General features: G+C 38.8%; 7 protein-coding genes across 9 annotated transcripts; 5 read left to right on the top strand and 2 right to left on the bottom strand.

The window, feature by feature from the left end:
• The first annotated feature begins 171 nt into the window (after positions 1-171).
• Positions 172-2,645, top strand: mad2l1bp (MAD2L1 binding protein). The gene is made up of 3 exons (XM_056396100.1): positions 172-535; positions 1,406-1,689; positions 1,793-2,645. The coding sequence occupies exons 1-3, from the start codon at positions 181-183 to the stop codon at positions 2,318-2,320; spliced, it is 1,167 nt and encodes a 388-aa protein (XP_056252075.1). The 5' UTR covers positions 172-180; the 3' UTR covers positions 2,321-2,645.
• Positions 2,646-2,687: 42 nt separating this feature from the next.
• On the bottom strand, positions 2,688-5,855 carry ephx5 (epoxide hydrolase 5). The gene is made up of 10 exons (XM_056396099.1): positions 5,723-5,855; positions 5,554-5,621; positions 5,226-5,439; positions 4,924-5,104; positions 4,590-4,799; positions 4,386-4,515; positions 3,854-4,065; positions 3,551-3,659; positions 3,298-3,423; positions 2,688-3,184 (listed from the first exon to the last, which is right to left on the bottom strand). The coding sequence occupies exons 2-10, from the start codon at positions 5,574-5,576 to the stop codon at positions 2,968-2,970; spliced, it is 1,422 nt and encodes a 473-aa protein (XP_056252074.1). The 5' UTR covers positions 5,577-5,621; positions 5,723-5,855; the 3' UTR covers positions 2,688-2,967.
• An 81-nt stretch (positions 5,856-5,936) lies between these two features.
• On the top strand, positions 5,937-8,001 carry cst3 (cystatin C (amyloid angiopathy and cerebral hemorrhage)). The gene is made up of 3 exons (XM_056396101.1): positions 5,937-6,203; positions 6,945-7,055; positions 7,594-8,001. The coding sequence occupies exons 1-3, from the start codon at positions 6,006-6,008 to the stop codon at positions 7,666-7,668; spliced, it is 384 nt and encodes a 127-aa protein (XP_056252076.1). The 5' UTR covers positions 5,937-6,005; the 3' UTR covers positions 7,669-8,001.
• Positions 8,002-8,526: 525 nt separating this feature from the next.
• LOC130181787 (glycine N-acyltransferase-like protein 3) lies at positions 8,527-10,558 on the top strand. 2 transcript variants are annotated; one of them, XM_056396202.1, is made up of 5 exons: positions 8,527-8,767; positions 8,862-8,942; positions 9,061-9,181; positions 9,810-9,942; positions 10,062-10,558. In XM_056396202.1, the coding sequence occupies exons 1-5, from the start codon at positions 8,693-8,695 to the stop codon at positions 10,459-10,461; spliced, it is 810 nt and encodes a 269-aa protein (XP_056252177.1). In that variant the 5' UTR covers positions 8,527-8,692; the 3' UTR covers positions 10,462-10,558. The 2 variants fall into 2 exon arrangements, with proteins under 2 accessions (XP_056252177.1, XP_056252176.1); XM_056396201.1 differs by having other exon boundaries at positions 8,528-8,767; positions 8,862-8,969.
• Positions 10,559-10,695: 137 nt separating this feature from the next.
• Positions 10,696-13,234, top strand: si:dkey-76k16.6 (uncharacterized protein LOC566817 homolog). Of its 2 annotated transcripts, XM_056396203.1 has the most exons (4): positions 10,696-11,512; positions 11,605-11,713; positions 12,577-12,703; positions 12,818-13,234. In XM_056396203.1, exons 2-4 carry the CDS (start codon positions 11,653-11,655, stop codon positions 13,221-13,223), a joined length of 594 nt encoding a protein of 197 aa, XP_056252178.1. In that variant the 5' UTR covers positions 10,696-11,512; positions 11,605-11,652; the 3' UTR covers positions 13,224-13,234. The 2 variants fall into 2 exon arrangements, with proteins under 2 accessions (XP_056252178.1, XP_056252179.1); XM_056396204.1 differs by lacking the exons at positions 10,696-11,512; positions 11,605-11,713 and having other exon boundaries at positions 11,732-12,703.
• Positions 13,235-13,391: 157 nt separating this feature from the next.
• On the bottom strand, positions 13,392-15,528 carry mgme1 (mitochondrial genome maintenance exonuclease 1). Its single transcript, XM_056396200.1, has 5 exons — positions 14,844-15,528; positions 14,493-14,730; positions 14,257-14,389; positions 13,918-14,048; positions 13,392-13,529 (listed from the first exon to the last, which is right to left on the bottom strand). The coding sequence occupies exons 1-5, from the start codon at positions 15,361-15,363 to the stop codon at positions 13,490-13,492; spliced, it is 1,062 nt and encodes a 353-aa protein (XP_056252175.1). The 5' UTR covers positions 15,364-15,528; the 3' UTR covers positions 13,392-13,489.
• A 398-nt stretch (positions 15,529-15,926) lies between these two features.
• snx5 (sorting nexin 5) lies at positions 15,927-24,882 on the top strand. Its single transcript, XM_056396084.1, has 13 exons — positions 15,927-16,094; positions 17,649-17,753; positions 17,877-17,987; positions 18,258-18,379; positions 18,496-18,619; positions 19,022-19,117; positions 19,227-19,332; positions 19,492-19,567; positions 19,754-19,793; positions 19,896-19,982; positions 20,550-20,709; positions 20,801-20,886; positions 23,466-24,882. The coding sequence occupies exons 1-13, from the start codon at positions 16,059-16,061 to the stop codon at positions 23,514-23,516; spliced, it is 1,200 nt and encodes a 399-aa protein (XP_056252059.1). The 5' UTR covers positions 15,927-16,058; the 3' UTR covers positions 23,517-24,882.
• The last annotated feature ends 351 nt before the right edge of the window (positions 24,883-25,233 follow it).

The raw sequence follows: 25,233 nt of genomic DNA, 5'->3' as shown, positions 1-25,233 counted from the left end.
ATGTCCGCAAGAATGAATTAATTTTAATGTATTCATTAGCATACAATAGTCGGACGAGCAGCATTTTCTGAGGGAAGTCCGATTTCCGAATCTTCCTGTGTAACGTGAAAGCTTCATTGAAGTCGATTCGGGTTTCCCATGATGCAATGCGGTAAAGAGCCGGCGGGGACATTCAAAACTATGGCAGAAGTTTCGTCGAACTCAGAAGAAGCTGAAAAAGCGTCCAATATTAACAGCGGAGACAATGGGATACAAAGGCGCCTCTCGTTTTCGTCAGAAAAAGATATTAGCACACTGGACACGTGTGACGTCTCAACATTACAAAGTGTTCCTGACAACTCGAGTTCATGCCTACCCTCTGCGGACATCGCCGAGCAGCTCTCACCACAGGCCGTAAACACATGTTTAAAGGTGAAAAATGTCATTGAAATAAAAGATCTCTCTCTTGAATGTCGTCTACATTCTAAACAGCACAATGTAAAGCACACTGAAGACAAGGAAAACTCCACAACGCCCTCTACAACCATCACTACAGGTAGGAAATGCTAGGACAACCGGTGTGTCCTCATTTATTCGCAACGGGAAGCATTATAGCAAAGAAGATGAGTATGAAGCATCGGCTGTTGCATTGTAAAAACAAACTGTATTTCACAGGGAAATATTACACTTTTTACTTCACCACATTTATTTAACAGCAATAGTTTAAAACTGAAACAATTAGTCCATTAATCGATGGCAACGATGATCAACGAATAGTGGTTTGAAGTCATTTATGAAGCAAAAGCTCCAACCACTGTCTGATTCCAGTATCTTAATGTGTTTGATGGCTTGCAGCTTTTCTATGGTTTTTAATTTTTGTACATGTACATTTTTGTGTTTTTTTAAACATCTGAATATGTTTATTGGTTGCTATTCTCTAGCCCCTCTAGTTTCTTTGGAGATAGTTTTTTTTAAAGGTCAACATTCACATTAAGATCAACACAGAAAAATATGATTCTTTGATTAAACTAATCAGCATTATAGAAAGTAGTTCAAATTAGCCTTCACCTTGACTAGTTGCATTAAAATGCTGCTTACACTTTAAAGAATCAGTTATTTTAATCCAGTAGTACAATATATGACTCTGAAAAGAACGATTCTGAATTATGAGTACTTTTGTTTTGATGCATTGAATACATTTTGCTGATAATATGTATATACTTCTTTTGCTTAAGCAAAAGGATAATTGTAATTCTTCTACCACAGCCAGACAGTAGTAATATTTGAGGTTTAATAGGAAAACGGGGACAATGGCTTCATTGGGAAACTGGCCTTGCTAGATTTCATTAACATTTAACCAGCTAAATTTGAGCCAGACAGATCCCTTGCTCATTTTAATGACATTACTCTGGTCCATGTTTGTCAGAAAATACCCAAGGAGAAGACACTTCTGGTCAGAGAAGTTTGCCAGATTCCAATGTGACTGCCAGTAAACAACACGGTGACACAGAGGACAGTGATGCTGAGGTGGTGAGAAGAGCACAGGAGGAAGGCTGTGTGAATGTCGTCTTTCCAGGCACTCTGACTCAGGAGGGCTGCTGCCGCTTCGTCAGCGAGATCCTCAAGTGCATTCTCTATCAGAGACAGCAACTACCCATGACATATGACCAGCTGGTGTATTCCCAAAAGAAACAACAGGCCTCAATGCAGGTGATTTGGAAATATTATAGTACTGCAAATCAAATGTTCATAAACAAAGAAATGTTGTTGATTTGAGTTAAACTAAGTGTTTGATGAATGTTTTGCTTTTCAGGACAAAGACATGGTGAGTCGGAGGCCGGTGAAGTCTGCAGACATGGATTGGCGGAAGTGTCAGCAAACCCTTCAGGAGCTAGAGGAAGTGCTGCAGCAGCTGGAGGTGCTATTTTCCCTTAGCAGGGTGCCCCGTGTGCTGCTCCTACTGGGTGGCTCCCTCATCCTGCCAAAAGAGCTGTATGAGATCAACATGGAGGCGCTGGTGTTGGCTGGTGGAGATCAGTGTCTACGGGTATCCTCATGCCTAAGGCAGCTTTTCCGCACTCTTTTTGTGGCTGACATTTTGTCTGACACCAGACCTGTTCGGTTAATGTCCACCACAGTCTTAGTGCTGGCTCACAGGGATTGTGGCGTAGGTTGGTTTCGCCCAAAACTACAATTTAAAGTACCAGCTCGTGTTAAGAACAAAGTTATTGCTCTGTCTACTGATCCCAGCACTTTTGAGGAACCAAGAGCAGAGGGGTCAGAGTGGCAGGATTATGTGTGGTTTCAGGCACCCATGACTATCAAGGGCTTCAGCAACTAACCCATAAAGTTGGGGAGTGCACAGTAGAGATTGGAGGTCTCTTTCTGTACCACAGTGAAATTTTAATGGCAGTACAAGTGAATCTTGAACTGTATATATTTTAATGAATTATGAGTTTCATTTTTACTACTTGTGATTAAAAGTATGTAGATTCAAACAATAGTGGCTTTATTGACACAAGCAGTATGGCGTATTATCCTTTTTTTTTTTTTATCATCTAAAATTTTGGGAAACTGTTCTGAAGATGCTTTGTTGGCACGTATTGAAATCTGTTTTGAGAACATAGTTTCTTATTTATATTTATAAAGAATGTTTTACATAAAATATCACTCATTACTAAGCACATTAAACACAACAACACACAATATTGGTGTAATATATTTTTAATGAACATAAATTGAGAGGTTTGATGCATTATATTACTTTCTTTAATCCACCCTGTGGACACATTGGACAGGATCATCTTTGTGTATGTTTAGAAAACCTTAGACTTTAATGATTTCAGCAGTGTAGGCACATCAAGCAATAAGAAGAATTGTAGTGTGAGAGAGATGATAGAAACAAGAATTTGTATACATGTCCCATTTGGAGTGATCACTAAAAATCAAACAACAGCAATCATAAAAAAAAAAAAAAAAATACCATAATTACATTGATGTTCTGCAGAACTTCTCCACTTTTCTGACAAACTGAACAAGGTCACTGGCCAGCAGCTGAGGCTCCTCGAAGGCAGCAAAGTGACCACCTCGAGGCATGAAAGTGTAGGAGTAGATGTTTCTATACCTAATTTGTGCCCACGATTTAGGGCAGTGCATTGGCTCCCCAGGGAAGGCAGCCAGTCCAGTGGGCACAAATATCCCTGTCCTAAATCAAAACAGCAAAATTTTATTAGGGTCAGCATGATGGGATAAAAGGGGTTGTCAGGTATGCAAAATACAAGTTGTGAGTTTTGACAGTATGAGCACTTGGGCACATACTTTGCATCCGGTCTTTTTTCAGGATTACTCTTTAAGTTCTCTTTGTAGAAGCGCATGGAGGAGACTATGGAGCCTGTGGTCCAGTAGATCATGACATTTGTCAAGAGGTCATCCAGACTGAACTTCCTGTACAAATGCAGTCATTTATAATTCATTAGAGACAATAACAATCACACAATCCTTGTTGAAACTAACCCCATATAATTTATATGATGATAATACTAGAAGGGTGAGAAGGAACGCCTTCTTGTACCTCTCCAGTCCACCATCGGCCAGATCTCTGTTCCCAAGATCAGTCCAGGTGGAGAATTTCTCCAGAATGTAGGCAGCCAGACCCACAGGAGAGTCATTAACTCCACAACCTGTGAACACCATTTAAACTATATTAACAGCTGAAATAATAATGAGACCACAAAATATTTGTAACACTTGGATTTTTTTAGGTAGCTTCTCATAAAAAGCTTTGAAAAACAGTGAGTTTGTTTTTAATCCATCAGCAATGTCAATATGATGATCAGAATCAGTGAGTTTATTTCCTGGGTATGTATGCCCCTACCTGCAGTGTCTGGTTTAGTGGCCTGAATGTGAAGGTAGCCTGTTTCCCTCAGGATGTCCCAGACATTCTTCTCAAAGAAAGGGAACAACCGGTGGACATCTTCCCGACTGAAGCCCACCAGGAAGGGCAGATAAGGACCAATCATGAGGGACAACAGCACTTTGAACCCCGTACTGGACGAAAACATGTTTAAGTGGAGACCTTTCACGCACCTGGGAAGATAGTTTGTGAAGCAGATTACTAAAAAATATAATTTTTATCTAAGATTATAGACAATTTTAATCTGTATTAAGTATCAATGTATAGCTATAAATGTTTGTGTATTTCTTGTGGTAAAATATCCTTCATTTATTCATGTCTACTGGAATTTGTAGTGTCACTGGTTTTGGTCATTGTTGCACTTTGTACACTGCAAACACTTTCACAACTGATGAATGTCACAATGCTCGCTTTAGAAAACAAGTTGGTAGTGGAAATTCCACTGCAGTGATGACTTGTTTTCAGTAAGGGCTTGTTTTGCTGACTGTCTTACTGAGGCTTCATCTGTGCCATGTTGGTAGTGATGAGGGAGCCCCAGTCTCCTCCCTGCAGATAGAACTGGGAGAAACCTAAACGCTCCATCAGTGTCAGGAAAACTCGGGCAGCAGCGAGACTGTCAAATCCTGAGAAAATACAGGAGGCACATCTGTAGACATCTGTTGCTCAAGCTGACCCGCATGTATTTAGAATCACCTACCTTGTTTATGAGGGGCTTCTGAGAAACCGTAGCCAGGAATAGATGGGCATATGACCTCAAAAACAACACCATCCTGGTTCTCTGTGAGAAGTGGCAGAATTCTGTAGAACTCGTAGAAGGAGCCAGGCCAGCCGTGAACGAGCATGAGAGGCAGAACCTTCTGATTCTCACGGTGTGGTGGCCGCACATGGATGAAATGCACATCCAAACCTGAATTAAAGCAAACGCATTGGAAGCACAGAAAAGAAAGAAATAGTGTGTGTGGACTGACAATCCAAATTATTAGGAATTACTGCAAGTAAACCATGTTGATTCAGTGTGAGGCAGGGTGTACCTTCTATTTTAGTTTTGAAGTGTGGATACTTGTTAAGCACTACCACCTGACTTTTCCAGTCAAATTCATGTCTCCAGTAGGAAACCACTTTCTTCAGATAAGTGGAACTGAAACCATAGTGAAAGCCACTATCTTCTAAAGGATCCGTATATCGGGTTCTGTCAATGCGCTCATGAAGGTCCTGTTCAATAAGAGCACAGCTGATTACGTCACATGAACACCTTACTGTCTTATTATTGGAACTTTTATTACTTTTAGTTTGGTCATTAGTGATCAAAGTGTAATTTATAGATAAAAATTACCTCAATCTCTTTATCTGAGGTTTGCACATGAAAGGGGTAGATTTTATCATCCTCTATCAGCGGTTTCTCCTCTGTTCCCCACCACCCTTCACCAAGTGGAATACTTTTGACATGTCTTCTTTGGTGTACTATGTATGCAAGTATCCCGCCTGCTGCCGCAGCTGTCCCTATTACAAGCTGCTGTTGGGCAGCATTCAAGCCAAAGAAAGTTTCCCTGCAAAGTGTAGAAAAATTAGATCAAATAATTGCAGATAATTACAGCTCTGATCTCACCACAAAGATTTTAATCCTGATAAAATTAAAGTGTTAGTGGTAAAAGTCTACTTACTTCAAAACCTGCAGCCTTAGCATTGTGTCCAAAGGTGAGCGCCAACAGGTGTTTTTTTTTTTTTAGACCTGCAACAGGACAGAGGTCAAAAATGTTTCATTCACCGCACTGCACTTAAAACGTTGTGTACACGCACGCAAAAATTCATCTATCATGCATTTCAACATACCTTTTTGCTTGTTTTATAGTGTGCCTGTAAAATGTTCTACCAACAGGACTACGGGATTTAGCGGTGTGCAAAATCAACACACACTCGGTTGAGTAGTGAAGTGGAAACCCAAATCAGATATGGTTTTGCCTTGCAGAGATTGTTCATTGACTGCGAGATTACAAGTAGTTTACCTTCTCGCGAGATTTGGCACTTCGAGTGCACAAAAGCGGTTACGTAGTTGTTTATATAATAGGGAGGCGACTGTTTGTCCACGGCAGAGATTTGAGTCGACAGAGACACAATGTGGAAGCTTGTATTTCCAGTTCTTGCGGCTGTTTTCGCCGTCGGATTAGGTAGTCTTGTGGGGGGGCCTCAAGACATAGATATCAATCAGGAAGGGGCACGAGAAGCCCTGGACTTCGCCGTCGTCCAACACAACAGAGGCACTAACGACCTGTTCCTGAGCCAAGTGGCGAAAGTGGTTAAGGTCCAAAGACAGGTCAGTAACGTTTGATCTGGACTTGTGAGGGTCTACAGACTGTTGTAGGGAAACGGACAGTCACTTGGTAAAGTAAACGTAATCCATCGTATATTTCGGCCTCGGTGTGACAAACAGTTGGGCCGTTACGCCTGTACCCGTTTAAGATTTAATTTCCAGCCCTAAACTGCATGAAGTCACTTTAACATGCGTTTATATGTACAGTGTTATATCTATGCACAGTGTGTACGGATCCTTAAAGCTAAATCAATGGCTGGCAGTGAAGTAACGTCGGCCCGAATACAAACAACATCTTGTTAAATCCCATCTTGTCTGTCAAGCTTTACTATTTGTGTATCTTGTCTGTCTCTACACTATGTCGAGGCAGCTGCAGGTCCCTCCCAGGTTTTTCCAAACAAATAAATGAGCTGGCAACCTACTCTTTAGACACGAATGAAGGCCAATAAAAGGAAGCTGAAAAGAAACACTAATTTAGTTATTTTTGGTATTTGTTGTGCCGTTCGTCGAACTGCAGAAGAGGGTTAACGTGGAGCTACGTCAGATCATTTATGTTGGTGTGAACTTCATTTGACTGACACAAGCTGATAATTGCAAATGTTGGTATTTAAGGTATGTGTTCTGTTAAAGTGAAACTTGATGGCAGGGAAGTCCTGAAGTCTGCTGTAGGATTGCTACAGTGCTTATTATTACGATTTACCATGATCAGTATTTCCAGTAGTTCTCACCCACTTCTCCCTACAGGTGGTTGCTGGCAGCAAGTACATCATAACTGTGAAAATGGGGAAGACCCCCTGCAGAAAGGACAGTGCAAATGAACTGTGTGCCGTCCACACAGACGAGGCACTGGCTCGGGTAATGACAACTGCAGCTTCTGGGGGGAAAATAAATGCCATTTATTTATTTTTTTACATTAGGAGTTATTATACACAATGTTTAAACATCATACAGTAGACTTGCTCTGAAACACTTCAACAGTAGATCACAATGTGTTTCAACAGATTGCGAAATAGCTGCATACTTCCCCTCTGACCAATCAAGCTTTGTTTGTTGTTGTTACCATACAGAGAGGCAGTGGAATGAAACTATAGGGAGTGAATCAGATGGACTTAGCTCACAACTTGCATCAAAAACATCACACCAAAATATGACAATACACCAATCATCTTACATGATTGCATTGGGTGTATAATTAGTCATATGTATTTCTTTGATGACAATTATGATGTTAAACTACATTTATTTTTAACTAGATTTTTAAGTTAAACATATAATTAATTCAACACTTGTTTATTAATAATGATCATGAATTGTTAGTGGAACATATTTATATATTTAAATAAATTAAATAATTTAATGAAATCTTATGTGTTTCCAAAATTTTTCCCCACAGCCTTACCAGTGCACATTTACCGTGTGGAGTCGCCCATGGATCAATGACATCAGGATGCTGGATGAGAAATGCTAGACGGAGAACTATGTGGGAAATCTTGAGTTTTGCAACAGCTGTCTCTCAGTCTTGAGATTTGCAAAATAATTTTAACACAGAAGCAATATGTGTTTTCTTGAAGACCAACCACAAAGTATTAACCTTTCCATTTTTACCCATGCTGTTTCACTGTATGCTAAATTGAATAACCTCTTAAAATCACTATGTTTCAGACTTCAGAATAACCCATGCATTATTGTAATGCAATAAAAGGAGATGTGCTTTATTAATTTCATATACTTTACACATTTGAATTGTTAAATGGTGGTTAAAATGAAATTAAAATTAAAGTAGTACTTAAACATCAATAAATGTGTCCATGTGTCAACTTGTTTTTCAGACCTTACTGTTGGTACATTCATACAAGTGTAAAGTTCAGATGTTGGTCTTAAATGTTACTGTTTTGTTCTATCTCTGTCATCTGACATCGACCAAAATGGTTTGAATGCAGTGAAGGGTATGATTTGGGAAGGAAAAACTACATTTTCATAAGTAGGGTAATTACAACTGTTTTTTTGTTAAAAAGCAAAAAAAAATCTCTTATGTCGTATCGTATTTCATTCATTATTCATTTTTTCAATAACTTTAGTGTAAACTTCCAAGACAGATTTTTACACAAACTATGAGCTGGCATCTGTAACAAAATAATAATAATAAATAATGAATAAATAATTTTTTTCGATCGGGAGAGAGAGATAAATTGTATTTCCTTCCCGTTATGACTTGTAGACGTGGTCGTCTTTACGGATTTTATTTTGAAAGTCCATATGTGTGTATATTTCTAAATATAGCTCTTATTTTTAAATTTCAGACAGGAAGTAACCAACTACTTACTTTGAGCAGACGTGAAACGATAGTATAGGATATGCACAACATGAACGGCGACGACCGACTGTCAATGATTTATAAAGGCTGACCCATTGAAAAAGTTTTATTGGGACACATGAGTTTAAAGGACAGGAGGTAATAAAGTGTGTCAGTCAGGAAGCTCCACTGCCCAAACATGAAGGTCCTACACAAAGATGAGCTGCAGATTGCTGAAGGAGTTCTGCTAAAACACTTACCGAAGAGTTTTAAGGTAAACGGCTGCAACCTATTTCAAACAGACTCTTCATTATGGCAGCATTATCCATTGCCTAAACAATTGTACTTCCAATTTTTCGTGTTTTAAGGTCTACGGATTCCTATATGGTATCAACAGAAACAAACCCAGTACACTGGAAATAGTCGTTGATGAGTGGCCTGATTTTAAGGTAATCATTTGCCGACCACATCGAGAGGTGAGTTCACATCCTGTTAGATAATTGTTGCTGTAGCAGACTGAAATTTTAATGTGCCACATGATTGTTGAATTTTGTGCTTACCCCACAGAACAAGCACGCCTTGGAATTTAGGAAAAAGGTGGCATACTACAGCACGGATGAACAGATTTTAAGGAAAATGCTGACAGAGCAGGATGCAGTTGACTGGAGTTCTTCTTTCCTAGTCGGAGGTGAATTTAGAGAACTGCACAGAACAAGTGGTTTAATATTCAGTCATGATGGGACTTGACGACAACACAGGTTCATTGTTGGTGTGTAACTCAATACATGTAGCTATATATATTTACCCAAGAGATGTCCTGTCCTAGAACTGTACTTTATCGTAGTATTTGTATTTCATGCCATACAGTTCAGCGGTAAAGATTGTACCTTTTACTTCACTACCGGTAAATAACAGCTGTAGTTACTACTTTATTACAAGATTTTGCACTGGAATCATCTAGAATGGTAAGCTTATAAAATACGATGCATTATTTTAACTGTAAAGTGATAGTTATAAATAATGCATTAGTTATAATAATGTATATAACATAATATTTAATAGTTTAATATTCATAGGGACCATTTTTCTGCATTGAGTACTTTTATTTTTGCTACCTTAAGTACATTTAACAACAATATTGTTTATGTTTTTCCATTTTCATGCAGGTCTTTAACAGTAATGGAGTGTTTTTGCAGTATGGTTTTGCTATATTTTTTACTGAGTTAGAGATGTGAATATTTCCTTCACTACTAGTGCAACCCCTTGCAGAGACTATATAGAATAGCATTAACATGTGAATCATTTTTGTCCCACAGGTTTGGACATTTCCCATGCCGCCATGCTCAAAGAAGTGTCTTCTGAAAGAGAGGTTAATAACAGATGCTTTACTTTGGTGAATCTTCTGTATTTGCCAGACAGCAGCCATGTTCTCGTGCCAAAAGTGGACAGGTATGTTCAGATAATTAAAATGCACTTGAAAGGATATACTTGAATCTGCATCAGAGAAAAGTAAAATATTTTTTCTCATCTCAGATGCAATAATGTGTGAATAATGTTTTTCTCTATAGTGAGCTTGAATCAAGGATTTCATCTCTGAACCTTTCCCATGTTGACGTGGTGAATAAAACCTGGAAGTTTGGAGGGGATGAGCAAGGTTACAATACCATTAAAAACCTCATCAGCAACTTCCCGTCATGCTGCATCACTGACGACCAGGGTCAGCCCGTGTCCTGGATTCTGGTGTATGATTACTGTGCCATGGGGATGTTGTACACTCTGCCAGAGCACAGAGGAAAAGGCTACGCCAAAGTCCTGGTAGGCACCATGGCCAAAAGACTCCATGCTGAGGGCTACCCAGTCTACTGCTTCATAGAGGAGGATAATGTGGTCTCCTACAGACTCTTTAAAAACCTGGGCTTCACTGAGGACCCCTCATACAGGGCGGCATGGTTTGAATTCAACTTTTGATTTTGTAACTGCCGTGAAGTTTAAGATGGATGGATGAATGGATAAAAATATGGATGACGTGTAATGTAACCAAAATTAAAGGTAATTAATAACACTAGTCTGTCATTGCTGTGACACAAGTTTTCTTTGCTTGCACATTTTAAACATTTTAAAGTAATTGTAATCTTATTGGTCATATATTGATAGTGCATTGTCGCATTTTAATATGTGCTATTACAGAGTCCAAATTTTACAGGCTCTCCAAATCAGATAAATAGATAGATAGATAGATAGATAGATAGATAGATAGATAGATAGATAGATAGATAGATAGATAGATAGATAGATAGATTGATTGATTGATTGATTATTGGAGAAAAGACATCAGTAATTACATTGAATGAAGATAATCGCCTTTTTAATAATGACAAATAATGTCGAAAAATGTTGACAAATCTGGAAAGGGCCTACAATATTTTGACGTGGTGGTGAACTAGAATAAGCATTAGAAAATATGGAGGAGACTTTCTTCCCCTCTTCAAGTTTGCCTTCAACTCACGTGACGAAAGTGCGAATCGAAAGCCAACGACAGTCGGCTGCACAGTTTTGTTTCTTACAGGAGCAGACTTCCATGATCGATCCTCCAATCCATGAACTGGTCTTCTTAAGTGCTTCTTCTTGATATTTCATACTGAAGAAATATCACCAAACATTACGAACCTCGGAGCTGACTGGGGAGCAGCTGAAAACGGCAGAGACCCTGTTGAAAAGATATTTACCGCGGTCACAGCCGGCGTGTAAACTCGTACAATATTGTAAACAGACTAATGCAAATCGATGATCGCTACAATTGACTTTTATGTCGTCGGCGTCACTTTTGAAAGTACACTGCCTCACTAATAACTGATCAAACTATTAGTTGTATTAGTTGTATATGTAAGTTATTTGTTTCATTTTTAAGGTTTACGGTACTTTGGTCCTCAGAAACAGAGTCAGATCAGACCCTGTAAAGGTTTTAGTGGACAGATGGCCAGAGTTCAATGTTATCCTCAGCAAACCACAATATGAACAGGTAACTGTATATGTGTATTAAAAATAATATATATACTGTATATCCTTCCTCTGTATGTCTGCGTACAGTATCTTATCTCATTTTTCTTACAGGAGGGTGATCTCTTCAAAGACGTACTGGTTTTTGCAAACGATGAAGTTATGCTCAAGGAAACCATAAGGAAGTCGTCTGTTATTGATTGGACCTTGTTCCTTTGTGTTGGTAATGGAAAGCACTTTTGTTGTTCTCACCGTTTCTCCAATAGTAACGGAAGTCAGTTCATTTAATTCTTATTTTGTTCCTTTCTTTGCACATTTCTCTTCGATAACGGCTTTATATGGTAATTGAAATACTACCATGTCATTAATACACTAATCTTTGCACTCCCATTATTCAGCTCTATTTTTTTAATGAAGGAATTTTCCATTAAATGATAATTCCTTCAAAACGTAATGACAAGATATAAAGGAAAGGAAGTTACATAACCCAGATATCTGATAGTAGATCTTGATTTTTGTACTGCAGCCATTAATATAAAAATATAGCTGTGTTTTGAACTTAAACCTATTATTTCATTGTGTTCAAAGTCCTCCCATTGTTGGTGGCATATCATTTAGTGATCCAAGACAGATATGACATAATTTTATTTCATATTCCTACACCACAAAAGCTTATGAGGGCAAAGATCAGTAAAAGCAAAGCACTGGGGAATAAAACAGGTAAATAAGAAAGGAAGAAATTAGGAGAAAAGAGGTCATGATTGAGGATTCATATCATAAGGGAACAGAAAACCTTTATTCCAAGATGGCTATGTAAAACAGTATTTATTAACTTTTTGTTATATCATAGCAACAATATTACTTGATCTTTTTGTTACAAATATATCACCCTTTGCACATTTAAGGTTTCAAAGCAAGGTGGAAATAATTTCTGACACCGGAATTTCTAATCCTGTTTAAATACAGCATACAGTTTCTCAGTAGGCTACTCAAAAGAAATACGAATAGTACATTAAGTTTCACACATTGGTTAATACCTTTTCCATTAAAAAAAAAAAGAAGAAACTTTTTTTCCTTCTGTCCAAGGAATTGATCTTCGCCATGCAGAGATATTCACAGCTGTGGCATCAGAAAAAAACGCACCCAGCAAAAAAAGGGCCGTGTGTCACATGATGATTCTAGAGGATGTATCCAAGCTTCCCTCTCTAGACAGGTAAAGCCTGTCCATACAGCTATATCTTAATTCTAGTGCGAGTCAAAACCATTATTTCAAGGTTTGATAGGTCCTTAATAATACAGGATTCTGCTCTTTCTCCTCTCTGTTCAGCATCAACCCAGGGATCTGCCTAAGTTGTCTGGATGAATCTCACATTGGCTTAGTGAATCAGACATGGAAGTTTGGAAAGAATGAGGCTGCTATGAGGATGATGCACAACATGACTGCAAACTTCCCCTCCTGCTGTGTGCTGGATGCAGAGAGAAAGCCTGTGTCCTGGATCCTGACCTATTCGTCGTGTGCCATGGGGATGTTGTACACTCTGCCAGAGCACAGAGGGAAAGGCTACGCCAAAGTCCTGGTCGGCACCATGGCCAGAAGACTCCTTGCTGAGGGCTACCCAGTCTACTGCTTCATAGAGGAGGAGAACACGGTCTCCTACAGGCTCTTTAAAAACTTGGGCTTTACTGAAAATCCCTCGTACAGGGAAACCTGGTTTGCATTCAATGATATTTAGATACTTCAATAAAGGCTAATATTGAAGTGCAGGTTTCTAATTAACTAGGCCCATATATTAACAAGTAAGATCCAGAATGTGAGCTAATTAATTTGCATTTGTAGCACAGAAAAGGGCTGTGATGAAATGAAAATGCTAGTGAAAAATGAGGGTAAAAAAGCTCCTACTGCATTGGAGCATGTTACACTTTCACTCCAGGTTAGGTCGCCTTGAACTGAAAAAACCTGCTCAGTGGACATGCCTTTGCAGATGTCTTTTCAAACATCTCATCTCTTTTCTGAAAAAGCACTTGACACATGACTGGGTCTGAAATGAAAAGAAGAAATCTTAATGTAAATTATGTACCTATTTATTACCCTATGTTTAAGAAAGGGGAAATAGTGGGCAATTTTAGTCAAAAGATTATTTATTATCCAGACTTCTCTGGTGCTGGGAGCAAATTAAATTAAAACTTGTGGTATATATGGTTTATAAAAGGTCAAATATAATGAGAAATTGCAGTAACAAGTAACTATAGTGACTCCAAACTACTACCTCGTTAATCAACTGTTAGTTTGATTTGAAATTCCTCTTGATTCATCAAATTATTTGTCAACGTAACATTTTAGTTTCACTAGTTCATGAAGGAGCAAAGTGGAAATGGAATTGTAATTATTTTGAAAGGAATAGGAAAAAACTGTTCTAAATGCGTCACCTCTGTTCTGTGAACTCTTCAAGGCGTAGCAACCAAGTTTTCCAGTACTCTAGCATCAGCTCTGAGCTCAGCTGATGAGCGTGGGCAGGTGAACCGTCTTTGTAGGCCACGACAATGAGCCCATTTTCAACCTGCAGTGAGAAGAGATCAGTTGCTTATGAAGTTTTGCCTATGTGTGACACACAGTGGCAGAAAGAGTTATCACTAAGACCGATGATTACTTTTCTATAATCTATCCTATAAGTTAGGAATCTGACTTCAGGCTGAGAGACAGTTCTACAATCTGGGTGAAAATCAGTGAAGTAGAAGGTCACCACAACATTTATCTCAATAGAACACCTGGTATTTGTAGTTGTCGTCACTATTCAAAGCTCCAGCGTAGGCTGCCACTTGAATAGGGTTGTCATATGTGTTTCTCAGGAATGGTTTGGGCTTTTCTGAAGTCTTCCAGTCAATAACGCACAGTACGCCTCTGTGGACAAAAACAGGCAGAGTGTAGTGAATGTTGTATGAAAAGTCAAGTCTCGTACGGAAAATGCACAGTCTACCTGTGTCTGCAGATTCAGCATATTTACCTGTAGTGAGCAACACAGTCTACAATTCCCAGATAGTTCAGGGTGTCATGTTGTACTGTACTTTCAGTAGCTCTCACTGCAGTGACATCCTCCAGTATGTGAGATATGCTCTCCATGTATCCCTGTACTTCAGGTGGATACTCTGGTGTCTCTGGAGGATGTGTTTCCTCCCATGTTTCACCTGACATCAGAACATCCTCCAAAACGGAATGGAAGATCTTCCCTTGTCTAAATAAATCTGTTTGAAAAACAATATTGGGTCACTTGAGAATCTCACCTGTAAGCACGAATATCAAGAATACACAACTAACACATGATAGTAGCATGTTCCAATCATGTTCCAAAACTTACTCTGTGTGTATTCTTTGAAGCCATCCTCTCCAAGCTCTGCGACCATCCTCTTCTTCCATCTCTCCAGGTAGAAGATCTGCTCTGGGGAAAGCGTCTGCTGAAGTATGCGGCTCACACTCGGTACGATAGTCCTTCCTGGGCTCCTGTCAAACAAAATCCGGACTGGAAGTCCTGACTCAGGCTCCTCCGTTTCGAGAGTCTTTTCACAGTTTAAGAAGGGATGAAAGGTTCTAGGTTCTCTCATCTCTGGTCTTGAGGAGGGTGTTTGCCCTTTGACGATAGGTCCATAAATGTGGTCGTCTTCCGCTTGGAGGGTCTCTGGGGTTTGGGAACTGACCCTGGAGGACATGACAGACTTCAAAAGAGAAGAGTAGCGCTCACTGTTCGATGGGCTGTATGGGCTGTTTCGTTTGGGGTATCTTAGGCAATGACAGGCAAGTGACAAGTTCCTCACAAGGAGGGAGGTGCACTGAGGGACCATGCTGCCTCCAACAGACACCACGAGTTTAAGAATGAACATTCAGGCGGCTTTCACTCAACACACTTGAAATATGAAAAATAATAACTTATCAACTAGCTAACTACGTATAACAAAAGCAGTTTCGATGTTCTTACAGTACATTACTGCAACGGTCCATGCCCCAACATGTCCCAGAGTAACTCGTCCAAATGCACACAACTGTTTCTAAACGACGCGCCTTTTTGGTTGCACAAACTTCCGTACCTGGAAATTGAAGTTCCGGGTGGATTCATGACTGTATTTGAAACAGTAGAAACTACATTACCCATAAGGTGCAGTGTATCATTGAAATACATCCGTATTGTCATTGCCTAGGCGGCGGGGTTTAGTTTAGTTACTTTCATTTACTTTTTTTGCTCCTAACAACTCATCTGTTTGTTAACGGAAACAAACGGTCACATTACCATTTAAAAACAAGTTATCATAAAGATCATAATATGTCAATCCAAAGGGTACAAAAATGTGATATGACTGATTGGGATAAAACCCAATCGTAGCTTTAGCAAATTTGACATTGTCCAGTCAAATTCACTGTAGGCGGGATTTAATCTTTCATCACCAGGATGGGGGCGAAAAAAGCGATTTGACAGCTCGTCAGGCAGCTAACCATTCCGCGGAGGAAGAGCTTCCTGCATATAGTTTTGTTATTTGGGTTGTTGGCCTGTTCTTGCCATTCCGTCGATTTCAGCCCCATCATGACATCCACCTTAGACGAAAACAGCAAGGAAAAGGTAAAGTAAATGGGTCTTGACATATAAACTGCACCAAAAGTCAGCCCTAGTAGCATAAAGGTTGCTAACAATAACGGTTGCTTTCTGGCAAGTTATTACCGCTAACTTTTCTGCCTACACAACGCTAGCCTCTGGCTAAAGCTAGCTAACGTTTTATCGGTACAGCTATCAATAGGTGTGTTACCGTAAACGTTAATGTTAACTGAGTAGTGTCAGTCTGCATGTATGCAAACAAGTGTTGTTTGCTAACGTTACCTAACTTACTGGACGTGTTTAAACGTGTCACAGTTAACGTCAATTGTTCACTGAAACATAACGTTAAAGTTACAGAAAACTAACATGGCTTGTATAACATTGAGGTGTCTCTTAAACTACGTTGTTACTCCATTAAACTACTGTATTGCAGAGCTTTGCAGCACTCTGGCCTGTGACAGCTTAGTGGACTGAGCTAAAATTATTAGCATTCTAACCAATGTTAAGACAAGTTAACTATAACATGACCTTAATTTGATTTAGCAGTTTTAAAGACTTCAACTTCGTGGCCATTTTGGAGTATATTGCCAAAGGTGCTTTTGAGCTTAATTGTTATACTGGGACGAGTTTCTTAAATTTTGTCCATCCCTTGTCTGTCAATGAGATATCAACACCTCTCTAACACAGTTACAATAAAATCTGCACAGTATAACCTTCATGGTGGTTGTACCCATTAAAATGGCAACTGAATGTAAGGTTTGCCCTTTACCCAGCAAGAGAGTAAATAGTAAAGATTATATTTATTTCTTATGTCATAATATAACAGATCAACTAGGGTGTGTAGACTAGCTCTAACTGCCAAAGGACTAGAGGCTCTACTTACTGTTAGATCCAATACTTAACTCCATCCAGACATTTTACCCAGCAACACACAGGCACCTGAAGCTCTAAACTCATGGAAGAATTATTTTCAGTGCTGCAGTTTTGTGCATTTCAGAATTCTGAGGGCCACTGTGCAAGTTAGGATTTTTTTTTTTAAGTTTTTATGAGATCCTAGGATTGAGACTGAGTTCTGTGATTTGAGACTGTTCATGGTCTGATATGTTTTCCTTTTGTACTTTCTAACTGTCAGTATTGTAGATGCTAACACAACTTTCCTATGAACTGTCTTGTCAAGCTAGGAAAGACTCCAGTCACTGAGGATTTGTATTGCTGCCTTACTGGCTAAGATTTTGCTGATACTGTTACATCTGTGAAATATGAATACTGACCTATAATTATAGAACCAATATTCAAAATGCCGTAGATGCAAGCTGAGAATAGTGTTTTGGCTACATGCAGTCCCACTTTTACATGGGATTCCACAGAAACACCAAGGCAAACAAGAGCCAAGTCTGTAGATAAACTGTCAAATCAAATCAAACCAGTGAATCAAATGGCATTCATGATATAGTCCAGAATGATGACTAGATGACAGACCTGTTGGATATTTCTGAAGAACAATTGTATATGAGATGGGATATTTTTTGTCTTTACACATAAGAATCTTTTGGATAACCCTGGTTTATTCTTTCTCTTTAGATGCGCTCTGTGTCTGTGGATCTAAACAACGATGCCTCTCTTCTCATTGACATTCCTGATGCACTCTGTGAAAGGGACAAAGTCAAGTTCACTGTCCATACAAAAGTAAAGAGTTGTTTGTACCCTTCCACCAAACTTACTAGTAATCTTAAAAATATTTCTAAGGGTATTTGCTGATATGTTGAAAGTTTTCCTTACAAAATTCTATTCATGTAACTCTGTTCCCAGACCACTCTTAGCTCTTTCCAGAAGCCAGAGTTCTCTGTTCCTAGGCAGCATGAAGACTTCATCTGGCTACATGACACTCTGGTTGAGACAGAGGACTACGCTGGCCTGATAGTGAGTTGGACTACTTGCAGACATGACTTGCAGATGTAAACAGAGGCCATAATACCACTATTTGTCTTTGGTGTCTGTGCACTCACTGAAGAAAGGAGAAGTTAAAAGACAGCCACACAGTTTTTTTGCTCTGCGTATATTCCAAAAGAATCAAGCAGTTATCCTTTTGAAACTTATTTTTCCAAATTTATAATTGTACATTACACATTAAGGCCTTTTAACCTGTCATTAATCTTTAAAGTAATTTATATCCTGCTTTACCTTTCATAGATTCCCCCAGCACCCCCAAAGCCTGACTTTGAGAGCCCAAGAGAAAAGATGCACAAACTGGGGGAAGGTGAAGCCACTATGACCAAAGAGGAGTATGCTAAAATGAAGCAGGAGCTGGAGGCGTGAGTGTGATGCTCAAAAACAAAATATAAATAAATTGTATTCTATCCTTTAGATAATGTACTGTTACAAAAGCTGCTTCATCTGTATAATCCATGGTGTTTTCTTTTCTTTTCAGTGAATACCTGGCTGTTTTCAAGAAGACTGTCCAAGTGCACGAAATCTTCCTGCAGAGATTGTCCTCTCACCCCATTTTAAGCAAAGACAGAAACTTCCAGATTTTCTTAGAGTATGACCAGGATGTGAGTTCCTCATAATGCTGACTTCCTTTCCCCCGAGTTGTCTGTTGGAAAGAGAGGAAGTAGAGTTTACTGGACACTTGTGACACATGGCTTACATCCTGCTGTGATCAGCAGTTATGCTTATCAATGTACTCTTTGTCAGTCAGTAGCAGTGGTGTTTGTTTGCAGAACTCAGCTAAGAGTTAACACTTTATATATTTAGGTAGCAGTGTGATAAAAGAGCACAGGCCACATGTATTTGTGGAGCATACTGTGGCACATAATGATAAAAAAAAAAAAAAGGAACCAATAACACAAGCACAAATGTTACTGAAGTTGCAATCACAGAAAAAAGTTTTAACAAATAAATCCTCTTCCTCTCATGGATTTCATATCTATCCTTTCTGAATTCTGTCATTTTAGCTGAGTGTGAGAAGAAAGAATGCCAAGGAAATGTTTGGAGGATTCTTTAAAAACATGGTGAAGTCAGCTGATGAGGTCCTTATCTCAGGAGTAAAGGTGTGGCTTCTGCATGATCTGTTCACAGAATTTGTATGACAGCATTACATTTGCAGTTTTGCAGCCCCTTCCACAATAACCTTTGTTTCTGTGTTTTTTTCCCACACAGGAAGTCGATGACTTTTTTGAGCAGGAGAAGACATTCCTGCTTGACTACTACAGCAAGATAAAAGATTCCACTGCTAAAGCAGAGAAAATGACCCGCGCCCACAAAAGTATTAAAGACATTTTTACATTTACCCTATTGAACTCGACTTTGAGTTGTACAAAACTCTTCAAACTGAACCTAACATAAGGAGATCTGTGTTGTTGGAATGAATTAATTCATATTTGGAATTTTGTTTAGTTTTGATTGATAATTCCTGTTATTACAGATATTGCGGATGATTATATTCACATCTCTGCCACTCTGAACAGTATCTCTGGGGACGATAGTACAGCAAATAAGAAGTGAGTGTAATATGTATAATTTAATGTTTTTTTTGTTTGTTTGTACTTGGTGTTGAAGATTATAAGAAATGTTTTTCATTTGGCCTCGTCTTGTGGACAAAGTCATTTTCAAGATGTTGGGTTGTGATAATAATTGCATGCTGTTTGTATTCACATACTTCATCATGTCTGTAATTGTTTTCTCAGACACCTGGAGAAGTTGTCAGACCTGTTTGAGAAGCTTAGAGTAAGTAGAATCTCTTTTTAAAGTGTCCTATATCTAATACATTGTCCTGATTTATTAGTACATTATGGTAGCTACTATATGTCTTTATTAATTTCTCTGCAGAAAGTGGAGGGAAGAGTAGCATCTGACCAGGAGCTGAAACTGACAGAGTTGCTAAGATACTACATGAGAGACATCCAGGCTGCTAAGGTGAAACATGTTTATCTTCTGCCTTCATACAAAATTCTCACACTCACAACTATGCTGCTTGTTTATGCAGTTCACACATCACTGTGTTTCAAGCGCAGACATAATAGAACACATTGTAATAACAAATGCTGTGCTATTTATCACAGATCAGGGCTCGGTATTAATCCTTATTAATTTTTATAAATAAATCTGAATGATTGAAGGGTAAAGATAAAGAGAAAATCATTTGCATTAGCAGCAAGCCAGCTATTTTACAATCATCATATTATGAGAGATATTCATTTTTGTTATGTTCAGCATGAGACCCAAATTAGTATTTATTAAAATTTGAATATTGCATTTGAGGAGCAGTAAGAAACCCTGGTATACAAGACAGAAGTGCATGTATTTTTCGATGACTGTTATTTCCAGTTCAGCACATCTTCTGTTAAAATCTGTCTTTTGCAAACATGAAATTAGATGTTGAGCTCAGTGGATTGGTAGTTGTAGTACTTCAAATTGCAATTTCTCTTTAAGCTCCCCATTCTTTTATTTCTCATTTTTAATTATCTGAATTGTGTCTGTTAGGACCTTTTGTACAGGCGAGCTCGGGCATTAGCTGACTATGAGAACTCTAACAAGGCTTTGGATAAGGCCCGACTGAAAAGCAAGGACATACCCCAGGCAGAGGAGCACCAGCAGCACTGCCTGCAGAAATTTGACAGGCTTTCAGAGTCTGGGAAGAAAGGTTTGTGCATCCATTCTGTACTTGTTTCTTTCTGTGTAAATGGTATGCACTACGTGAGTCCTTTTTATACTGCATAATGTTTTCCTCATAGAGCTCACCGGTTTCAAGGGCAGGCGTGTTGTGGCCTTCAGGAAGAACCTCATAGAGATGGCTGAGCTGGAGATAAAACATGCCAAGGTGAGCAGCACAAAGAGACAGGCAACCGTCCTTAGATCACTTTGTGATATAGTATGTTGACATTTACAGTAATGACTAATACTTTCATCACATTCCTATGGGGACATGCACTCACCAAGCACTTAAGAACACCAAACTAATACTTGGCAGAGCCTCCCTTTGCTCTCAAAACAGCTTCAAGTCGTCATGGCATAGGTTCCACAAGATGTTGGATAAATTTCTCTAAGATTCTGCTCCATGTTGTCATGATTGCATCACATCATTTCTGCAGATTTGTCAACTGCACATTCATGCTGCCAATTTTCTGTTGTATCTATTAGATTCAGATCTGGGGCCTCATTTATAAAATAGTGCGTTGGATCCATACTAAAAGTGTACATGCGCATAAAAGCCGAAAATGGCATAAGCAAAAAAGTAATCAGATTTATAAAACTGTGCACCTCCACACCGTTTCCCTTTTATAAAGCACAGTCATCTTGAAAATATGCTTGCTTTGGTGAGCCACATGCTCTGCCCAAAACACAATTAACCTTAAATGGTCAATGCAAGTCTCTCCTGAGTATTGATATATATATTGTTCCTGTGCAGAATGGAGACAGTGTTACAAACAAAACAAAGTTTGAGAGGCTAATGGCTGCAACAACCATTAATGCAACAAACAAGACAATTTCTGAGAATAAACAAAGTGATCAGACATGGAGGTGGATGCCTTGAATGATTTGTTGCACACCCATCAGATTGTGGACTGACTAGCAGAGGCACAGAGACAGCATTTTTTAAAGCATCTATAGACTATAGACTTGGCAGATATTGTGATTGTGATATGTTATTGCGATTACAGTTGGAATAGTTGTTCTAGCATTTCATTTTCACTGAAAACAAAAAATGCTGATGTGATTCTTATTGAGTTTTGTACCGAACAATCATGATCCTTTACGTCTGGAGAATATGATTTGTAGGCCAGGGCATCTCTGTAGCAACGCTTATGGTGCTAACAATACACAACAATATTGTGACACATTTTATCTTTATCAGAAAAATTGCTCCTGCGATTTGGATATTGCACTTGGCCGTATTGCGATTTCGATTATTTTTCGATTAATTGTGCAGCCTTACTATATACTATAGACATGTAGTTGATGAAATCACAGGCTAAATATCCACTGGATTTAATTTCAAAATCCAGCTTATCTCCAGTTTCTCTCATTGTCACAGTTGATTGTAAATGCAGGTGGTGTTGTCTGAGACGGCTGTGTTGAGTGCAGCAATTTTACACACAAAATCTGTATGAAAACTAAAATCGTACTTCTACGATATATGCACATTTCTGCATTTTTAATGGCATTTGGTGTTATGTTGGATTTCTGATAATTTAATCAGGTAGGCTAGTGGTTGATGCAAAAAAGACTTAATATGGTCATATGTAATATCGGGCAAAAGGCAACTAAACCTTTCATGAATCTTGCCACATCCTGGCATCATCCGTGCATTTCAACATCCATGGTTGCTCCACAACTGACCATGATTGTCAGTAGCTACAGTCCACCCCTCTCCTCTGCACTCCCAGGGTGGGAAGTGTGATGGTGAGACAGTGTTGATGAAATTATTTGATTTGAGATGTAAGTTGAGTTTACAATTGAAAGGTGCTTATGGAATAGTTATGGCTCACTGGCACAAGCACAAAGAACACTACTGGTACGTTTATGATGAAGTGGATCTAAAAGTAATGTTAAATTAATTTCTACAATCAATTTCTACAATTTCCAAAGTGAGTCACAAGTGAGGGACATCACTAAAGCCTCTTGGCTGACAGGAGTGTAGCCCATCCACCTCAAGGCTCAATATGTTGTACACTCTGAGATGGTTCTCTGCTCACCACAGTTGTAAAGAGTGGTTATATGAGTAACCATAGCCTTTCAGTCAGCTCCAGCCAGTCTGGTCATTCTCCTCTGACCTCTCTCAACAACAAGGGGTTTCTGTCCTCAGAACTGCAGCTCACTGGATGTTTTTTGTTTTTGAGTAAAAACTTTAGAGACTGTTGTGTGTGAAGATCTCAGGAAATCAGTAGTTTCACAATTACTCAAACCAGCCTGGCACCAACAGTTACGTGACAATTAAAGTCATGGAGATCACATTTTTCCCTCACTCTGGTGTAGGATGTGAACAGTAACTGAGTTTCCTGATCTGTATGCATTGTATTGCTGCCACATAATTGGCTGACTGGATAATTGCATGAATAAGCAAGTATACAAGTTTTCCTAATAAAGTGCTTGGTGAGTGTACAAGCATATTCACTGTTTCAAAATCAGGATACCTTTATAACTGACAAATTATAACTGACTGGGTTACAAGTGTGGATGTAGATGTTGTATTTGGCAAGAGATTAGTTGGAATTTAAAGAAAAACATACACCACAATGTAAACAGTTGATTATTTTAAGTCTTAAAACATGAAGAGACAGAAACTCTGTTTAAAAGAGAATACAGTAATAACACTTGGCTAGTCTGGACCCTCTGACAATAATGTGATATATAGTATATAGTTAGGGTTATTAATACTGTTTCCTCCTGTCTCCACAGAACAATGTGACTCTACTGCAGGGATGCATTGATCTGCTCAAGAGCAACTGACATGTTTCCACATGTTCCTTTCCTACCATCACCAAGTGACCAGTCATAACAAATGGAAATCTGGCGTCCCCAGGGCCTTGCATGGACATGAATCTAAGCCCTATCTCTGCTCCCACCCAGGGGTCTGATGCCACTTTAAAACCCTGCACGAGACCAAGTGTCTTGTAAGCAGAATGTCTTCATGTTTACAGAGTCCTTGTCCTCTGGTCTGTGGTCCATCCTTTTCCATTATTTATGGAAGTCACACTCGGTGTGAATGCCTTCAGAGAATGAGGCTGCCAACATTAAGGTCTTCCATATTTTTTCAGCACCGACAGAGGTGACTTCTCTTTTTTGGTAATTTCTTTGATTTCTCATTACTACATTATGCACATAGTAAAAACCTTGCCTTTTTGATCATGTTTCTGCCTCCATAAATTTCGACTCTAACATCCTCCCTATTGTAAATACCTTTTTAAAAAGGCTTAGAGAATGTTTTTTTCCACATAGCCATAATGTAAGTTTTATTTCATATGCTTAATCTGTTGGGGCTTTTACGTTTGCTAATGGAACAGTTTTACAGAAGCAAAACTAGTGCCTGGAAAAAAAAATCCTCATGCTCTGCATTCCTGGGCTCTGAGATTAGTGTGCAACCAAACCAACCCTCTAGTAATGAAACTCATGACTGACTTCGAAGACAAGACAGATGATTTTCATGTGTTCAAAAATAGCTGCACTTCACCTCAGGAATGGACAGTTGGATGAGTCCCAATATTCTTGTTTGTCAGAAGTGGCCTCAGATCCCACAGTTCTCAAAGACGCATGTTAGGTTTGCAAATATGGATGAATCATAGAAGATTTCATCAAGAGATTGGTGAGAAGAATAAGTCAAACTAAAGGCTATTTGAGTATTAGCATTTTCATTTAAGTCAACATTAGTAATGGTAATGGTTTTATTTGCACAGGGCACCCATAACACCCCTGCACTACATGTATTATGTTCTCAGCAGCTTCTTCACCCCAACCGATTCATGCTTTCCTTTTCAGTGTGAAATTATTGTTGTTTTTCTTTATTATTTTTTGCCCTAAATTCCTCTTTGTTATTGACAGGCTCTCATGTACAAGACCCAATATATTTGACCAGATCCTCTAAGCTGTTTATTTCAAACAGTCAGAGGAAGGTGCACTAAAAAGATGAAAAATACTTTACAATCGTGACCAGGCTCAGTGGAGTGTTAAAATGCATTATAGTTTTTTAAGAAATTGAATGTATTTCTAATGGATTCCAACTGTGTGAATTCTTTACATGATGCTTTTCTTACAGATCATTAGCATTTTATAAATTTGTAATAATGGCATTGAATAAATCCTACTTTCCCAAGTTTGATCTTTGCCATTCTGTATTTGTTTTAAGGGTGTGTAGCTTATCCGTCACTCCTTACAAAAAATTAACAGTATTCGTATTTTAAAGAGCCACCCATTATACCACTAGGTGGCAGTATCCATCTATCCGTTACACCCTGTTTTCACTAAGTTTTAGTGTGTGGGCCCTTGAATTTAAACACAGCTGTATGCATGTTTGTGTTAAATCCATTGACCACAGAGAATCCTGGAGAGGGACTGTGTGGTGTATTAGGTAAGCTTTGAGGAAATGCCAGAGCGCTCATGGGAATCACCACCACCAAAATGCACATTTCATGTCCTACTTTATGAGCAGCACTAAGCAACATGACCTAAC

Source organism: Seriola aureovittata, chromosome 14 (genome assembly GCF_021018895.1).
Source record: "Seriola aureovittata isolate HTS-2021-v1 ecotype China chromosome 14, ASM2101889v1, whole genome shotgun sequence".
NCBI classification, from domain to species: Eukaryota; Metazoa; Chordata; class Actinopteri; order Carangiformes; family Carangidae; genus Seriola; species Seriola aureovittata.
Note: the sequence above shows the minus strand (reverse complement) of the source record. Positions and strands in the feature narration are given on the sequence as shown.

What these genes read in the sequence shown, in the direction of transcription:
- mad2l1bp (XM_056396100.1), top strand. Translation starts at nt 181, where the DNA reads ATGGCAGAAGTTTCGTCGAACTCAGAAGAAGCTGAAAAAGCGTCCAAT. An exon ending in CTCTACAACCATCACTACAG is followed by an intron (nt 536 to 1,405) that starts GTAGGAAATGCT and finishes CATGTTTGTCAG; the next exon opens with AAAATACCCAAGGAGAAGAC. An exon ending in AACAACAGGCCTCAATGCAG is followed by an intron (nt 1,690 to 1,792) that starts GTGATTTGGAAA and finishes TTTGCTTTTCAG; the next exon opens with GACAAAGACATGGTGAGTCG.
- ephx5 (XM_056396099.1), bottom strand. Translation starts at nt 5,576, where the DNA reads ATGCTAAGGCTGCAGGTTTTGAA. An exon ending in AGAAGCCCCTCATAAACAAG is followed by an intron (nt 4,516 to 4,589) that starts GTAGGTGATTCT and finishes GTATTTTCTCAG; the next exon opens with GATTTGACAGTCTCGCTGCT. An exon ending in ATGGCACAGATGAAGCCTCA is followed by an intron (nt 4,066 to 4,385) that starts GTAAGACAGTCA and finishes CTATCTTCCCAG; the next exon opens with GTGCGTGAAAGGTCTCCACT.
- cst3 (XM_056396101.1), top strand. Translation starts at nt 6,006, where the DNA reads ATGTGGAAGCTTGTATTTCCAGTTCTTGCGGCTGTTTTCGCCGTCGGA. An exon ending in TGGTTAAGGTCCAAAGACAG is followed by an intron (nt 6,204 to 6,944) that starts GTCAGTAACGTT and finishes TTCTCCCTACAG; the next exon opens with GTGGTTGCTGGCAGCAAGTA. An exon ending in CAGACGAGGCACTGGCTCGG is followed by an intron (nt 7,056 to 7,593) that starts GTAATGACAACT and finishes TTTTCCCCACAG; the next exon opens with CCTTACCAGTGCACATTTAC.
- LOC130181787 (XM_056396201.1), top strand. Translation starts at nt 8,693, where the DNA reads ATGAAGGTCCTACACAAAGATGAGCTGCAGATTGCTGAAGGAGTTCTG. An exon ending in TTCTTCTTTCCTAGTCGGAG is followed by an intron (nt 9,182 to 9,809) that starts GTGAATTTAGAG and finishes TTTGTCCCACAG; the next exon opens with GTTTGGACATTTCCCATGCC. An exon ending in CTCGTGCCAAAAGTGGACAG is followed by an intron (nt 9,943 to 10,061) that starts GTATGTTCAGAT and finishes TTTTCTCTATAG; the next exon opens with TGAGCTTGAATCAAGGATTT.
- si:dkey-76k16.6 (XM_056396203.1), top strand. Translation starts at nt 11,653, where the DNA reads ATGCTCAAGGAAACCATAAGGAAGTCGTCTGTTATTGATTGGACCTTG. An exon ending in GACCTTGTTCCTTTGTGTTG is followed by an intron (nt 11,714 to 12,576) that starts GTAATGGAAAGC and finishes CTTCTGTCCAAG; the next exon opens with GAATTGATCTTCGCCATGCA. An exon ending in AAGCTTCCCTCTCTAGACAG is followed by an intron (nt 12,704 to 12,817) that starts GTAAAGCCTGTC and finishes CTCTCTGTTCAG; the next exon opens with CATCAACCCAGGGATCTGCC.
- mgme1 (XM_056396200.1), bottom strand. Translation starts at nt 15,363, where the DNA reads ATGTTCATTCTTAAACTCGTGGTGTCTGTTGGAGGCAGCATGGTCCCT. An exon ending in GACTGTGTTGCTCACTACAG is followed by an intron (nt 14,390 to 14,492) that starts GTAAATATGCTG and finishes TTTTGTCCACAG; the next exon opens with AGGCGTACTGTGCGTTATTG. An exon ending in GAAGAGTTCACAGAACAGAG is followed by an intron (nt 13,530 to 13,917) that starts GTGACGCATTTA and finishes TTTTCATTTCAG; the next exon opens with ACCCAGTCATGTGTCAAGTG.
- snx5 (XM_056396084.1), top strand. Translation starts at nt 16,059, where the DNA reads ATGACATCCACCTTAGACGAAAACAGCAAGGAAAAG. An exon ending in AGGACTACGCTGGCCTGATA is followed by an intron (nt 17,988 to 18,257) that starts GTGAGTTGGACT and finishes TACCTTTCATAG; the next exon opens with ATTCCCCCAGCACCCCCAAA. An exon ending in TTCAGAGTCTGGGAAGAAAG is followed by an intron (nt 20,710 to 20,800) that starts GTTTGTGCATCC and finishes TTTTCCTCATAG; the next exon opens with AGCTCACCGGTTTCAAGGGC.